Source organism: Pygoscelis adeliae, unplaced genomic scaffold (genome assembly GCF_000699105.1).
Source record: "Pygoscelis adeliae isolate BGI_AS28 unplaced genomic scaffold, ASM69910v1 Scaffold359, whole genome shotgun sequence".
Lineage (NCBI taxonomy): Eukaryota > Metazoa > Chordata > Aves > Sphenisciformes > Spheniscidae > Pygoscelis > Pygoscelis adeliae.
In genome coordinates this window covers 983,745-999,276 of record NW_008825553.1, presented here as the reverse complement: position 1 = coordinate 999,276, position 15,532 = coordinate 983,745, and the positions used below count along the sequence as shown (strand labels likewise).

The following is a 15,532-nucleotide window of genomic DNA, read 5'->3' as shown; positions in this document are numbered from 1 at the left end:
GGGGGGGCCGCCGGCCGGCGGAGAAGGGGGGGGGCCTTTTTATACAGCCAGCAGGAAAGGCCCCCAGCGCCCCAGCCATGCTATGTGGGGCAGCCCCACAGCACCCCGGCCTGGTCACCCCGGGTGACAAGGTGCCTGAGATGGCCACCCTGTCTCAGCACCTGAGACGGCTGCCTTGCCATGGTGCCCGAGATGGCCACCCTGCTGTGGCACCCGAGACGGCAGCCCTGCCTCAGCACCCAACATGGCGGCCCCACCTCAGCACCACAGTGCCCAAGATGGCGGCTCTACCTCAGTGCCACGCTGGCACCTGTGGACATTGTGCCCCATGCCGGAGCTGGCGCTGACGAAAACCCCTCCATTCCCAGCTTGGTGGACTTCAAGTGGCTGCCCTTCCCCATGGAGGACATACCCCATGGGGTGGTGGGTTGCTGAACACCTTGGGGCTAAGATGGCCACCGGGGCTGTGCTGAGGCAGAGATGCCCACGCGCACGCTCCCCAAACACACGCCTGAAGGGGAAAGAGCAACAGGCGGCACTGTGGAAGGCGGCGATGCCACTTGGAGCACGTTGGCCCACGAAGGACGCCTGTGAGGGGGACGCCTGCCACCATCGCACCCTCCCGCTGCGCCGCACAGCCCTTCACGCCCTCTCGTGGCACCCGCTCGGCACCACAACCGTCCCCATCCCCACAGCCATGGCGGCAGAAACGGGCCCGCCATTCCCCGGGGTCAACGCATCCCCGTCAGGACGGGCGTGAATTTCCAGCACGTGCAACCGTTTCTACCCGTGCACAAATTGCTGGCAGATGTAGCCCAAAAGCAAGCGCCGCGCGGGGCTGGCAGAGCCAGGTTTCCTTCACGGGGCAATCAGAGCAAATTTTCCCTCATTTCTCCTCCCTCTCACGGAATTCCCCAGATAAAGGCTCTGCTGGTCCTTGCCCGGGGCTTTGCCGCCTCTGGGCAGCGTTTCGTAGGGCGGTGGTCTGGTGGTTGACTGAAAGCAGTCCCTGTTTTGGGGGGAGACGGCGTCGACTCTGCTGCCTGCGGATGCTAACTTGCATGGCCGTGAATGAGTTTGCTTTATCTCGAGGGGGAAACTGCTGCTCCCTGCTTGCTGCTGACGGCCACAGTGACAAGGACACAGCCACAGCACGAGCACGGGCCAGTTCCAGCTGCGGGGCTGCTCGTGGGTACTGCCGGACGGTGGGACGTGAGCTACCGCTGGGTAAAGCTTAAAAATTCAGAGCTGGTCCTGGGCTCTGCATCCCCTTTCTACCACAGAGAGAAGGGATAACCATGCAATTCTCCCTAAGGGAGAAAATAAGCAGAAGTCCCATCCTGTGGGCAGGACTGCTCGATGCTATCCCTGAGGATTTTATTTATATATTTTTTTTAAACACTAATGCCCATCTCCTCTCAAGTCATTCAATAAGAAAATCTGGCACCGGTTGTGCCAAGCTCACAGCAGCATGGGGCTGGCCATTGCTCCCCGGTGAGTGCAGCCGTACTTGCCTGGCATCTGTAGCCCCAGGGCTGCGGAGACCCCCTCCTCTCCTCCTCGGCAGGATTAGGTACACAGTCCTATCCGGCACAGCGCTGCCAGCAAAGCTTTGAAGTGCAGCCCTGGAAACGAAGCTTTCGCTGCAGGAATGGGAAAATGCCAGGACAGAGAGATCTCCGCCTCCATCACTCACTGGCCTGGGCAGAACTGGGAAAACGAAGCAGTTTTTTAAAAGGCGAATCTCCAGGCAGGGAACGGGGCATATTTCTTCTGCAGTTACAAGATCTTTGCTCTCTTGCATTTTGCTCCAGCCCAGTAACCAAAGGGTTATTTCCACCAGTGTGGGCAATGCACAGAGCTATTCCCACAGCTACCTTAAGGACCGACATCAAGCTGTGGACACCGCTGGCTCCCAGATAGAGCCGGACAAGCCCCAGTTCTGGGGGGAAGAAAGAAGCAGGGTGGAAGGTGGGTCTATTTACCCCACTGACTCTTTCTGGTGAGGGGCCAGGCCTTAAACAGAAACTGTCTGGTGCATCTTCCAAGGAGCTGGCCCAGCATGGAGCTGCCTCTTGGCAGAGGGAGACACCGGCTTCCTCCGTCAGCGGGGCGATGAGCAGTTTCACACACGCTCCATTGAGTCACTGCTTCGTTGGTGGCCTCCCCAACGCAGGATGGCTGAGCCCAGCCACCCTGGGTGCACACGGGGGAACCATTTTAGGCTCCAGTGACAGAGGCGTCAGCAAACACTGCTATAAATAGCGGTGTCGAAGGAACAAGATGGTCAGGCTGTCCAAATCCTGGCACGGCCCCGCTAGCGCTGATAGCAAGTGCCCTTTGCTTGTTCTCTTGCCGCCAGGTCCTCTTATCTATTCTTCCAACTCTGGGTGTTTCTGTTGCCCTGTCACCAGGTCCCCTGCCCTGACATTTTAGCCTCCTGGGATGGCTGCATGTCCCTGCTCACAATTGTTAGCCCTTATTCTGCACTTCAGAAAGGACGTAAAACTAAATGTGCTGCAGGGACGTGGTGTATTCCCCACCAGTGCAGCCTGGGACCCCTCATGGCCAACACCACAGGGTTGTTGGGACAGCCCTGTCTCTGCATGGCCCCTACACGCTGGGATCCGCTGCTGGGCATGCAGGCATCACCATGGAGATACGGGGTTTCACTACACTTAAGAGCACTTCTGGATCTCTGCTTTTCTCCTGCAAGGAAGACGTTATCTCTGGATCATTCTGCTCTCTGTTACGGTGATGGGGAAACTGAGGCAGGGAGGTGTCATGACTTACCTTATATACATGAGGACCAGGAGAGCAGAGCTCGCACTCTGCCCGATCTCCCTGCCATAGTCATCAGGGGCGTCACACCCTTACCAAGAAGCCCCACAAGTTCTTGGGGTTAAATTCTGGGTTCGTGGTGAAAAGCTGTTCTTGCTATTCAAAGGCCATGATTACCTTGTGAACATCTGCGCTGACAATAGCTGAGTGGCAGCATAATTCTCCATCAGCTCTGCCTCCGCTTTCTCCTCCTCCATGTTCTTTATTTTAAAGCACACTCATTGCAAAGCCCTTCGATGCCTGATGAAGGAAAAAGCTCAGAAAATGCAACAGAAACAAAAACTCAGGCTTGCAGCAAACCAACGACAAGACACCACAGACCCAACTGCACAAACCTCCTCCTTCCCTCCCTGCATGGCTTTGGTCCATGTCTCTCCATGACCCGTTGGCTCCTTGGCCCAAATGCCAACGCTAGTCCCCAAGAGCGAGTCATGGGCGCGGGGTGGTCTTTGCATGAACATCAGAGCCAGCTCTTGGCTTTGGCATGGACATCCTGACCTCCAGGCCCACCTGGACTTTCACTGGTGCAACATGGGCCTTATCAGTGCTGGAGTTTGATTTTTTTTTTTCCTCTGGGCATCTGGTGGAAGAACATGCAGGACTGGGGATGGGTGTGGGGAAGGCATCCCAGCAAATAAGGCTGCATGAGAACGCTCTCTGCCGAGGGCCATCCGTCCCTTAAACGAACACCCCTAGCAGAGATGCTGCCCTGAGGCCTATGGACATTCCTTGGCTATATTTGGTGACGGATGGAGAATTTGTTGCTTCCCCTTAACCCATCTGTTCTCCTTATTGGCGGGGAGGAGCTAACACCAGAACTGCAGTGTCGCTATTCGGATAAACCCGGTACTTCAGCAGCAATAAATCTCCTCTAAAAAGCTTTTGCTGCCTCCCACCTGTTGGCTGGGAGAAGATCAAGTTGACAAAAGTCTTCTGCCAAACTGTATTTTTATCCAGGACTTCACAATGAGTCCAGGTTACAATAAAAGCCTGAGGGAGGCAGCTGTATCACGAAGCAGAGGGAGGCAGCTGTATCACAGCACCTCTCTCAACTCTGGAATCCCACCTCTCCCAGAGGTCTCCAGTTCCCAGGTAGCTGCTTTTACTACATTTTCTGAATTCCCTGAAATCCCAAAAGGCCCTTTTTCTCCTCGTCCCCCCCACCTCTTCACCATAAAACCTGGGAGGTCCCAAGCAGGCACCCCAGACTCTCTTGCTGGCTGCACCAGGGAGCCAAAATACCCATTGTGAGAATGGCAACAGAGCGAGCCGGGCTGCGACCAACACAGTTTATTACAGAAAAACACGCAGAGGGATTTCATTAACATGGCAGTCCATTCACAAGAAAAACCGCCAGAGGACAATGAAGTGAAACCCACAGCAACAACACACAGCGGGAAAGACCAGTCGTCGGCCAGCACAGCACAAGAGGCACAACCGCACTGGCCCATCGGGGTGGGAGATGTGCCTAGCCCATGCAGCTTGTCCTGGGGACTGCATCGCCCCCCCCCCCAGCCTGAGGGGATGTCACAGATGGGCACACAAGGAAAGTACACAAGCAGCAAATCCACGTCTGCCAGTTGTAGTGATGGAGGAGAAAAAAACCATAGGAAGCCATGTGGATAAAAGCAAATGGGGCAGCCATTGCAGGAGCGGAATATCCTCCCCACACAGGAAGGACTCAGGAGGTGCAAAGGGAGGTCTACCTCACTTGGAGCCCATTTCCCGAGCCCCACGTCTCCCAGCAAAGCCCTGGCAGCAGGAGGACCCTAAGCAGAGTCACTAAAACTCCTGCCTCCACTGTGCCCCTGCCCCCCCAGCTTGCACCCAGCTCCCTGTGCACCTCAGGACCTGGAAAGGCAGCAGTGAAAGCTGCTGAGATCCAGGGCCCTGCCCCAAAACCACAACACATTGCTTCCCTGGAGCTAACAGTACCTTCAGACAGGGCATCTCCTCCTGCACAGCCCAGCCCTGCCAACATCCCTCATTCGAAGCACGCATCCCCCATGGCACCCGGTGCAAGCGTCCATCCCCCAGTGGTTGTGCTTGCATCCTGTATCAGATCCCACCAGTACCCTGCCCTGGCCGGGGGCTCCTAAGGGCTTGTTGACAACCCCGTTCCTCTTGCAACGTCACCTCCCGGGCTGGCGGGAGGCCCCGGTGCAGCCCGCTTGCGAGCTGAGCTTGGCTGGGCTTCCACAATGCGATCTTCAGGAAACACCTTGGAAATGTCTCCTGGGAGGCCAGGCTGTTCTCCCCCTCCCAGCTGCCAAAAAGATCTCCAAGATACAGTTCAGATCCCAATATTCATTCACATTAAAAAGATGAGACCTTTTTATAAACCTATATATTAACAGGTGTGTTACTGAGATGCTCATTTCTTTCAAGACTTTTTTTGTTTGTTTGGATTTTAGACCTTCCTCTAAGGTGCTTGTCACCCAGATGTGACAAATAACAGTCTGTGAAAGTGAGATAGTTCAGGGGGGAAAAAGTGCAATTTGCTTTTCACTGCTAGAGCAGGATTTAATGCAATGAGAAAACAGTATCCTGAGCCACTGAAGGCATCACTAGCTTGTTTATGTATTTGTCAAAAGTGCGATAACTCGAGGCCTAGCCTCGCTGTCGGGAGCGGCGGAGCTGTTTTAGCTGAAACCTCCCTGCAAAGTCAAGCCAGAGGCAGACACATACCTCGGAAAACTGCAGCCCATGGAGTTGGCGTTTATAGAAAACTACTATCAGATAAGGCTGGGCATCCTTCGTGCCCAACCATGGGGTGTACCGACTAAAAAAGAAAAAAAAAAACAAACCCACAAGAAAGAAGTAATCTTTAAATTTTTCTCCTGAGAGTGTCCTTTGGGACAGGGCTTTTTGCAGAAATGTCAGTGTGATTTTCACACCGATTTCGGAGCAGCTCTCCAATTGATTTCTCTTCCTGTTTTTTAATCGGAGATTTGGTTCCCTCTCACAGGATCACTAGCAGAGGTGTCTATTTTAGGAAACACCAGAGGTTTTAAGAAGCTGAGGAGAAAGATTATCAACTCATAGGGGCTCAGCCTAGAAAGGGGGAAAAAATCCTCTAATTAAAACCCCCAGGCTGAAATTCTCTGCAGATTTACCTAAATCGACTTCAAGTGATATCCTAAATATATTAGGGCCTGCTTTTAACTTAATTCAAGCCCTAGGCATGTGTCTGCGGACCATGGACGGCTCAGACGAGAGCTGGCTTTGGATGCCTCACCGAGATGACTATTTTTAAGTGCTAACTCACGCAACTGTGAAACCCAGATTTAAAAACCTGGGCCAACGATACACTAGCCCGAAGCTCCAAGCAGGAAACAGGATTTTTTTTTTTTTTTAAATATATGTAAGTGTTTGTTTCTATTCTTCCAAATCTTAGTGCATGAAAGGAAAGCTGTTCAGCTGACAAAATCTTGGTGAAAGGACAAAGGACAAAGACATGGAAGATTTTCCGGTTGGGGAGCAGGGGCTGGGTCTGTGAAGGAACAATATTATGGTTTAATTTTAGTTAAAAGGGACAGCATTTTGTTTCAAAGCTGCAAGAAGGGTTTTTGTAAATTCCCAAAGGCTTTGGGAATTACCTGGGGTTTTAAAGAAATGCCAATAGGTTAAACCTGCCTGGCACAAACAGTCCACAAAAGGCGAGAGCCATCCTCGAGGGGTTTTGCCTGAAACACGTGCAGAGCGCGGACGAACAGGGAAATGGCTCATGGGGCTGCCCGGCGCGGGGGAGCCTCCGGCCCCACGAGGAATGGGGACAACGCCACGACATTGCAACGAATACAGAGGCGAAAGGAAGCCTTTCATCAGCCCCCTCCTCCATCCATGCCCCCGACAAGGCTCCCGCTGGGGAATAACCTCGCGCTCGCCAGGGCAAATGCTCTCTGCCTTGCAGACCACAACCCAGGTCAGAGCGTGGTGCACGGGGTGAAGCCTGTGCTGCACGCCGGGGGCTGCGGGACCAGCCAGCTCCGCTACTTGCTGTTCAGGGTTTGCTTCTCCTGCGCCGGCCGCTTGTGCTTCTGGGCGATGCCGTAGGGGACGTGGGCAGCGACAGTGCCCATCTCCTTGGCTCCCTCCACGTGGAACATCTGGTCATCGAAGAAGATGTGAGGACGGATCTTCTTCAGCAGCGGCCCCTTGGGAGCCCCGGCCAGGAACAAAGCCTCATCCGTCTCCAGGCCCCAGCTGCGCAGAGTCTTTAGGGCCCGGGCTCCCGAGCTGGCCGCGCTCCTGGCAGTGACCAGGTAGGTGCGAATGGGACACTCCATCCTCAGCCCCTTGGAATAAAACTTCTTCTGCAGCTTCCCCAGAGCCTCCAGGAAGCCCTTCAGGGGTCCCTGCCAAAGCAAGAAGAAACCATCACTTTGCAGACCTCCATGCTATCCCTTTCTCCAGGCACCCAGTCCCAGCAGAGCCAGACATGCTGGCTAACCCCTTCTCCCTGTGAGCCCCCAGAAACGACAGTGAGGGGCCAGACGCAGCCATCCTGTGGGCCAGCAGTACCAGGCTGCTGACCCACCCCATCTCACACTCCACATGCCGACCCCTGGCTTGTTCCCAGAGGCGAGAGCATCCCTGCAGGCTGTCTCTCTCCCAGAGGCTTTTCTGGCTGCACCCCAGCACTACCTGTGCCAGAGGCTTGTTCTCGTGAGCCTTTTCATGCTCAAAGAACATGTCCAAGCCGTGAGCCTTCACGATCTGCTCCGACTCATCAGAGAAGAGCACGGCGTCACCATCAAATGCCACCCGCAGCTGGTTCTCCGACACCTCCAGGTCTTTGCTGGGGCTGAAGATGGTGGCTGCAGCAATCCCTGTGGAGGTAAAGTGCGAGGCAAGAGGTGGCAGTTACCCAGGGACCCGGCCTCGTGGCTTATCCATTGCGGAGCAGAGCAAAACACAATGGCCTGGAGGCAAATGCTGCAAGGAAATGCACGCACCCAGTAGTGCCTGCAGTTTGGCCCCAAGACTTTTTTGCAGCAAAAACAAATCCTCAGATGACAAACTTCCCTTTGCATACAAGAATTAACAGGGAAAAACAGTGCCTTTTCCTTTGGAAGAGCTGTGGAGCTCGAGGAAAGCCTTATTTCTATGGAAACTAGAGGCTCTTTGGAGCATCAAGGATGGGATGTGGGACAAGGCAGACCCTAGCTGCACATCAACACAGGGACAGGGACATTGGAGCTACCACTCCTGGCACCAACCCCCTGAGGGCTCCAGGCTCCCCCTGCTGCCCCATCCCAAGGTGGACCCCAGACTCACCCTCTTCAATGGCCCCACTCACTTTCTCGGCGTCAGAGGAGAGGTAGAGGTTGGTGTGATAGGCCTTGAGGTAACAAATGGGGCTGTTCCCTCCCGTCATGCAGAACCTCTCGATGAACAGATCTGAGGGCAGATGGACCCTGGGGTGAGTCCGACTGCCCCCCAAACAAGCCTTGACGCTGCTCCCCTGTGGCTTCCCAAGAGTCGCCAGGATGGGGGCTAATTTTGGTACTGCCATTCAACAACATGGCCGGCAGCCAGAGCATCCTCACCACCAGCCAACTTCCACTCAAAGCCCAGGAAATTTGGGAGAAGTGGGCTCAGTGCGTGGTTTGGAGGAAGAGACAGGAGAAAGCGTCTCTTATCTTGCTGCCAAGCAATAACACTCTGCCCAAAACCCGCCAGCACCCACGCAAAGGACAGCTTTGCTCTCAGCTTACCATAGTGGTTGATACTGTTGATCAAGCGAACCCCAACCTGGGCATGGTTGTTGGTCATGAGGACGATGTCGAAGAGCTCCTCACTGTCGGGGTAGAGCTCACGCAGCTGCGTGTTCACCGCTTCCAGCGCCTGCAGCACCCCAGGGCGAGGGGGGGGGCTGTCAGCGAGCCCCAGGCATGGCCTCGACCCCCTTCTCACTGAGCAAAACACTTCTGTTCACCGAAACCAGGGATCTGGCCTGACCCCAACTACACCCTGAGCCAAGCTGACATCAGCAAGCAGCTTTAGCTGGGAAAAAAAGACTGATTTGGGGGAAAAAACACATAGCTACTCTTCTATTTTCAAACACAAAAGGTTTCAAGTTTTCATTAGGAGATGACAATAAATTAGCTCAAAGTTACAGATAAGTGTTTTTCAAGCAATCAGAAACAGAACAAGTCTCTCCCCACCAAGTGGATTTAGTTTATTCATTGGGAACGGGCAAGAGATTGCTTCAGTGAGGGCCAGCACAGAAAACTGCACTAAATCCAGTGGAACTGGGACAGAAATTGGAAAATATTTTTGAAGTTTGAACCGCCTCATTTCAACATTTCAAAATTAGAAATTGGCTGACTCTGTAGCAAGGCTAAATTCAGCCAATTTAAAAGAATAAATAAATTGTAATAAAAAAAAAGGTATGACAACTCCCTAAAGGGAAACTTTAAATATGATCCAAAGAGATGATTTCTTCAATTCTTGGGCTCAGTTGCCAATTTGGAAAATTCAGCGCTTCCTCAGTCCTGGAAGAAGCACATCACTTGCCAGGAGGTTTATTTGACCTCTGTTTGCTCCGTAGCTACATCCCTTCTGCCACGCTGCTCATTTCCCATCCCTTCCCCACGCGAGCGCCCCATAGCACTCCCCTCTCCCCAAAACTTTTGGGTCAGGATCACAGTGCAGATTCAGCTTAGGTGGGTGGATGCTCACCTTGACGAAGGGGAAGGCAGCCCCAGGGAGGAAGGGCTCGTTCTCATGGTCCAGCTGGTATTTCACATAGGCCTCCACCCCTTGCTCGTTGTAAATCTTCTGCTCCTCCTCCATGCGGAAAAGCGCTCGCGATGACACCGCGATGGTGATGGCGTTCTCGGGCTTTGGCTGCAGGGCAAGGGAGAAAATGGGGAGGCAGCCCCTGCACCCAGCCCTGCTGCCCAAGAAGGCATCTGTTAACTTTCCACATGAAAGGCCACGGGGTGGGTGGCACCTCCATAGAGATTTGGAGGATAATGGGGCAGCTGCAACCCTGATCTTCCAATGCTGCAACAGATGAAGCCCTGATGCACCGTCCCCACACATTTGGGATACCTGAGAGCCTTTTTCTGCTGCTCGCACCATGCCCAAGCCCTCCCACTGCAAACAGGCTCCCAGGACCCATCCAGACCCAATGTGCTATCCCAGGAGAACCACTCAACCCCATGTAGAAGGAATTTGTATGGCTTTCCCTGCCCCCCAGCCAGGAAAAACCACGCACTGCGGCTCGGCCAGATCCACACTCCCACGATGCTGTCCAGATGTGACAAACAACCCATGCCAGCTCAGCTTATAAAAACACTTGATATAGTTATTGTGGGCGGAAACATGACAAACAGGTGGTGCAAGCAATGATTTATGAGTCATTATTATTAATGTTTGAGGGCTTGATCCCAAATCCACCGAAGTCAACAAGGGGCCTTTAGTGGGACTTGGCAGCGAGAGAGGGGACACCAGGAAAGTCAATCTCATCTTGACCCCTACCCATTCTCCCTCTCCCCTTGGAGGGCAGAAGGGTGTTAATCCCCATCACTCACTTGCAAGCATGAAAGCAAATTAATTCCTGATGGCCAGCAAGAAATCCTTGCTCCCAGAACAGCAAATCCTAAGGAGGGACAGTGGCACAGGCAGCCCTGTCCCCAGCAGACTGTGCCTGCAGCGAGTCCTGGGAGCGGGACAGGGCTTGGGGGCTCACGCAGGCAATGCTCCCTGGGAGCTGCGAGCAGTCCCAGCCCGCGCGCTCTCTGGCTCAGGGATGCATCTCCGCAGGGAGCCTGTGAAATCCAGGCCATCAGCACTTCAGAAACACCTCACCCTCAGCTCCTCTGTGATTTCCAGGATCCTCACGTAGCATGTTGCCCTGTGAGTAATCCTCCAGCAATGTCATTTGCCCAGGGGCAGGAGGGCACCTTGGCCAGCCACTCTGCACACCCAGGTGCTCCAAAGTTCAAGCTCCCACCCTTCCTAGGGCTGAGCTTTACAGGAACAGCAGCCTGCAAGGACAAGGTACCTCATCCGCACCCGGGTTCTTCACTCCCCGCAGGGCTGGGCCTGCCCCAGGACTCGCTCTGCCCCCGTCCCAGCCCCGCAGATCCTGCCCAGCATGGAGACGCACCCAGGAATGAGTCAATGGCAGCCCCCATGCCATTCCCAGCACCGCACCCACACCCCGTAAGCAGTGCCCAGGGCCAGCCCTGCGGTGCGGTTGGTCCCAGACACCTCTCCAAGGCTGCATCAGTACCCAAAACCCCCAGCAAGCAGATCAAGCAGTGGGCGATTAGGACTAGACACAGATTAGCTCAGGCTGAGAACACCACTGTGGCCAGAGGGATCCCTTTCCCACAGCATTTGCAGAGAAATAACGTCCCATTTGGAAGCGGCTCTTTTGAGAAAGCAGGTGAACAACCCCCAGGACACACAGGATCACCCAGGTCCACGCAGAAGCTGATCAGCGACACCAGCATCGCTCCCACAAGTCAACCGCAGCCAGAACCCCACTTTACATTTAGCTACCTGGTGGGTGTTAGCTATTAACTTGTCATGGGCCAAGACTTGGCACTCCAACTCATTAATTAATAACTCTGGTGTCATGGGCCATTTATTAGCTGAAAATATTAATAACTATTAAAGGTCTTGGGACATCCGGCCATTAGCTTTCAGCAAGGAGTCCTGCACTCCGTGCTGCTCCCAGGTCTCTGCGGCACTGGGTTATTTATCTGGGTACGTAGTTGAGCTGCCGGGCGTTTGCTCCCCGCTCCTGGTCCCCGATGGACCGCAGGGCAGAGCATCCTCCACAGCCAGCCCTGCAGGAGGATCCCCAGCAGAGAAGGTAGGTCAGCAGCACGCACAGCAGAGGCATGTTCAAGGGGGCGAGATGCTTGCGTGGGGCCATAAGCTGAGCCTAGCCTGGTGCCCAGCCTGAATTTGCATCTCTATCTCCCGTGGCACTTGCACCAGGCAGGTCCCAAGAGCACAGGCACCTTGCGCAACAGCAACAGGATGCTCAAGGTCCCTTCCCTGCCATTTAAAGGCACCAGCCTCCAGGAGGTTAATTTAAGAAGTAATAAAAACAGCAATAAAAATAACTGTAAGCTTGAGGCCTAACTCTGCCCCAGCGTGGGCTGCTGGAGCCCCAGCTGCCTGCGGGCGGGAAGCCCGGCCTCCGGGAATGGGACCTGCCGGATCCTGTTCGCTCCTGCCAAGGAAGATTTGCACCTTTGGAGCACTTTCTGCGGGAAAGTCTCACCCGGACACTAATGCAGCTCCCAGCTCCGGCTGGGCTGGAACAGCCCTGCTGTTCTCTGGGAAACGCTGACATTTAAAAAATAAGGCAATTCTGCTCTGCGAGGACAGAGCCGCATTTTGACATTTCTTTGAAGTGGAGGTTTCATTTGGAAGCATTCCCTCCTCAAGGTTGTTTGGATGCTTCTCTATCCCCACTAGTACTGCAGATGATCTTCACTACATTCAAAAATGGGCTTTAAAAAGTGACAGCGCCACAGGAACCACAGCACCTCAAATCCTCCATCACAGTGCTGTGAACAACCCAACAAACCCCACTTGGCCTTGAAACATCACAGTTTTGGGGGAAAGCACCCTTCATTTTTAACAGGAAGCGTGTGCATGGGAGGGGTCCCACTCGCAGTCCTTGTCGGGACGCATAGTCCCACAAGCTGTCGTGGAGCCTGCACAGCACCCAATCCCAGCACAGCCTCCTGCTCTGGCTGCCCCAGCCCCGGCGGGTTTGGGGACTCTGAATGACAAACCCTGTTTTACCCTCAGAGCAGCATCCAAGGTCAGCCAAGGTCAATTAAAGCTCATCATCCAACACAAGCCCAGGAAGAGGCTGCGGGGCTCTGCTCAGCTGAATCCAACTGAATTTGCTGCCTGGGGATTCATGGTGAGCTCCTCTCCCTTCCTCCCTTCCCACGGGAAGGTCAGATCCAGCCCCATCCTGAACATCAAGCAAGAGATTAATGATGTGTTTAACAGAATTGCGAGCAGGGCAGCATGGGGGAAGGTCCCATCCCAACCCTGGGTCCATCTTCAGGCTCAGCCGGACAGGAGGAACGAGCAGGGACACGTCCTGACAGCCCAGATGTCTGAAGAGGAACATCAGCCCTTGGCACAGCCTCCAGGTGGTCCACGAGGTCCAAACCCCATCTCAGAAGCATAAGTGACCTTTCCAGCAGGCTCTGGCTCCACAAAGTGCAAAACCTACCCCAGACGCAAACACCCCAGTTTTGGGGTAAAGACGTATTTCAGTAGTGACTGGAAATGGCACATTTTCCTCTGCAGACCCAACAGCTGGCAGGCCTTTAAATCGCCCTTTTAATCAGATGTAAATCCTAAGCGGCCCCCCAGGGATTAGAGGCAGACATCTGGAAAACCCACACGCTCCCAGGATGTGCAGCGGGGTCGTGTCCTCCCACCTGTGGGAGCCACAGGTGCCCACAGTGGCACCCAACACCGGCGGCTTCACTGCCACCCCTGGAGGCCATCACTGGCTGGCTCCGAGGCAGGAGCCACAGTGGGGACCCCATTCTGCACCCCTTGATCCTTTTGCATTGCCTGGGGCTGAATTTGCTGGACCCACCTTGATCCTAAAAACCCAGAGGAACTCTGGCAGCTCCAGGCACTTCCCTGGATGCTGCAGAAGACCAAATCCTTGTGGCCAAATTCAAAATTTGGAAGTGAATTTTGGTGTGAGATTGGGTCACAGAAAGGGAAGAGGAAGGGCTTGCTCCAGGGTCAAGCATGGTCCCCACCCCAGCTAAAGCATCCCAAAAATGAGGCACCCTGGTGAGCCGGATGGGTCTCCTTGGGTGCAGGGGACTGGCAGAGCAGGGGACGAGCAGGGCACCCAGAGGAGCGGAGCTAGCAGGCCAGCTGCCACCAACCCAGCCTCTCCTCCCTGCGCAGCGTCACTGGAGAGGCTGGGGGACATTTTCCACATTGCTGAAGAGTGACAAGTCTCATCGCTGACCTCCCCAGCTGGCAGGAGCGAGGCCCGAGCAGGCGTGGGAGCCGGGGCGTGGGAAGAGCAGAGACCCCTGCAAAGCGGGGAGCCCCATGGGCTGCGGGAACGCCCTGTTAATCCATTTCCCAGCCAGGAATGGGCTCCCCAAAAATGCTCCCCAAAAATCACCCCACCTCCTGCCGTCTTACAGCCCATCTCCAGGAGGGAGCAGCCCCTACAGCTCGCGCCTGCTCCCCCACCGGTGCCTGCTCCGGCTGGCAGAGATGTTTGGCCTAGAGGACGGACAGACCCGGCACCTGCAAGGGTGCAGACAGACGACAGCAAACTCCCATTTCCTGCGTGCACGAAGGAGCCCTGGGCGGCCGCGAGCCCCCTGCTCGGGATCAGATTACAGTTCAGGGCAATGGCTGAGATGTTTTTGAGTTTTCCAAAGGCATTATTTATAATGCAGAAAAGCGCTCTGCAGCCGTCCATCATGTCCCGGTGACAGCTGCCTGGCAGGGCAGCCCAGCCCAGTTTGCGAGCACAGCCGAGCTGCTTGGCCACGGGGACCTGCTTGGCCCGGGGCCCCCCAGCCTGCCCCGGCAGAGGGGCGCAGGGCTGGGCAGGCACCGCGGGCATCGGCCCCAGCCCCGCACGGGTGGATGGCACAGCCTAACTTCAGGGCCCGAGTGCCTGGATCTCGGCTCTGCCGCCGGTTTGCTGGGTAAGCAAACCACATCACTGACCCATGCCTCAGTTTCCCCAGCTGTACAGCAGAGAAGGTCACGTGCTGGTCACCGAGCTCGTTGCAAGGAGAGGAAGAGGAGGAGCCCGGGCTGACATCCGCAGGAGGCTGAAAGCATGGCCTGAAAGATAACCAGCTGCATCCCGCCACCAAGCCAGGCTGTCCCTCTCCTCCCGGAAGGGCGAAGGCAGCAGCACTGCCAGTTGGCAGCGGGTACAGGACCGGGAGCTGCAGCCTGGTCCCCAACGGGGAAAGCACAGGGGCTGCTCCAAGTTGGGGTCTGCGGAGCAGGGGCTTGGCATTCTCCCCTCGCGGAGAGGTCACATGCAGAGCTTTGCCGCGAAAGGTGTCGGCTGCCACCAGGCTCCCGACCTCACCGTGAGCAGCACCTCTGCCGGAGCCCCACACTTCAGGGGGACCCGCAGCCCCGAGGATGGCTATGGCTGGGTGGGCTCGCAGGCTGCAGGGCCAGGGCCAGCCCACCCCGGGGCGCAGCCCCCAGCCCACCGTAGCTATTCTGAGATACAGCAGCACTTCCAGGCACTCCCATGTTTAAACCCGGAAGGCTCAGCCCTGGTTAGATAACACAGGCTTTCCCTCTAATCTCCCGGAGCAGGCGGACCTGGCAGGGGCAGCTACACTCCTGCGACACCCTGCTGCCCCAGGCAGGGATTCAGCCCCCGGGCTGTCCCCCTGCTCCACCGCAGCCACCCCTCCTGCCCCTGGCAGGGCCTCCCGCCTTGGCACAGGGGACAGGCAGCTCATGGGGCACAGAGCCGCTCTGCGAGGACACCTCAGCCCAAGAGGGACCCGGGAACACCCCAGGGACCTACAGGACGCCAGGGAGACCCAAAGAAACTAGGGGGATCTGGAGAGAACCCAGGCAACCCAGGCACGCCATGGAGGAGTGGGGGCACCTGGAGAGACCCAGGGCTTCCCCAAGGACCTGGACGGAGGCAGGGGTCAAATGAAAACCA

At 55.6% G+C, this 15,532-nt stretch overlaps 2 protein-coding genes across 2 annotated transcripts in view; both read right to left on the bottom strand.

The window, feature by feature from the left end:
- HEYL (hes-related family bHLH transcription factor with YRPW motif-like) overlaps nucleotides 1-3,038 on the bottom strand; it is a 21,022-nt gene extending 17,984 nt beyond the window's left edge. Inside the window, exons 1-2 of the mRNA XM_009332201.1 lie at nucleotides 2,959-3,038; nucleotides 2,794-2,844 (exon numbers count right to left, since the gene is read on the bottom strand). Of these exons, the coding sequence (XP_009330476.1) occupies nucleotides 2,794-2,844; nucleotides 2,959-3,038 (131 nt within the window). The remainder of the gene's footprint in view (nucleotides 1-2,793; nucleotides 2,845-2,958) is intronic.
- A 1,078-nt stretch (nucleotides 3,039-4,116) lies between these two features.
- NT5C1A (5'-nucleotidase, cytosolic IA) lies at nucleotides 4,117-9,933 on the bottom strand. The gene is made up of 6 exons (XM_009332200.1): nucleotides 9,904-9,933; nucleotides 9,529-9,696; nucleotides 8,562-8,691; nucleotides 8,122-8,244; nucleotides 7,489-7,673; nucleotides 4,117-7,199 (listed from the first exon to the last, which is right to left on the bottom strand). Exons 1-6 carry the CDS (start codon nucleotides 9,931-9,933, stop codon nucleotides 6,834-6,836), a joined length of 1,002 nt encoding a protein of 333 aa, XP_009330475.1. The 3' UTR covers nucleotides 4,117-6,833.
- Between the last annotated feature and the right edge of the window lie 5,599 nt (nucleotides 9,934-15,532).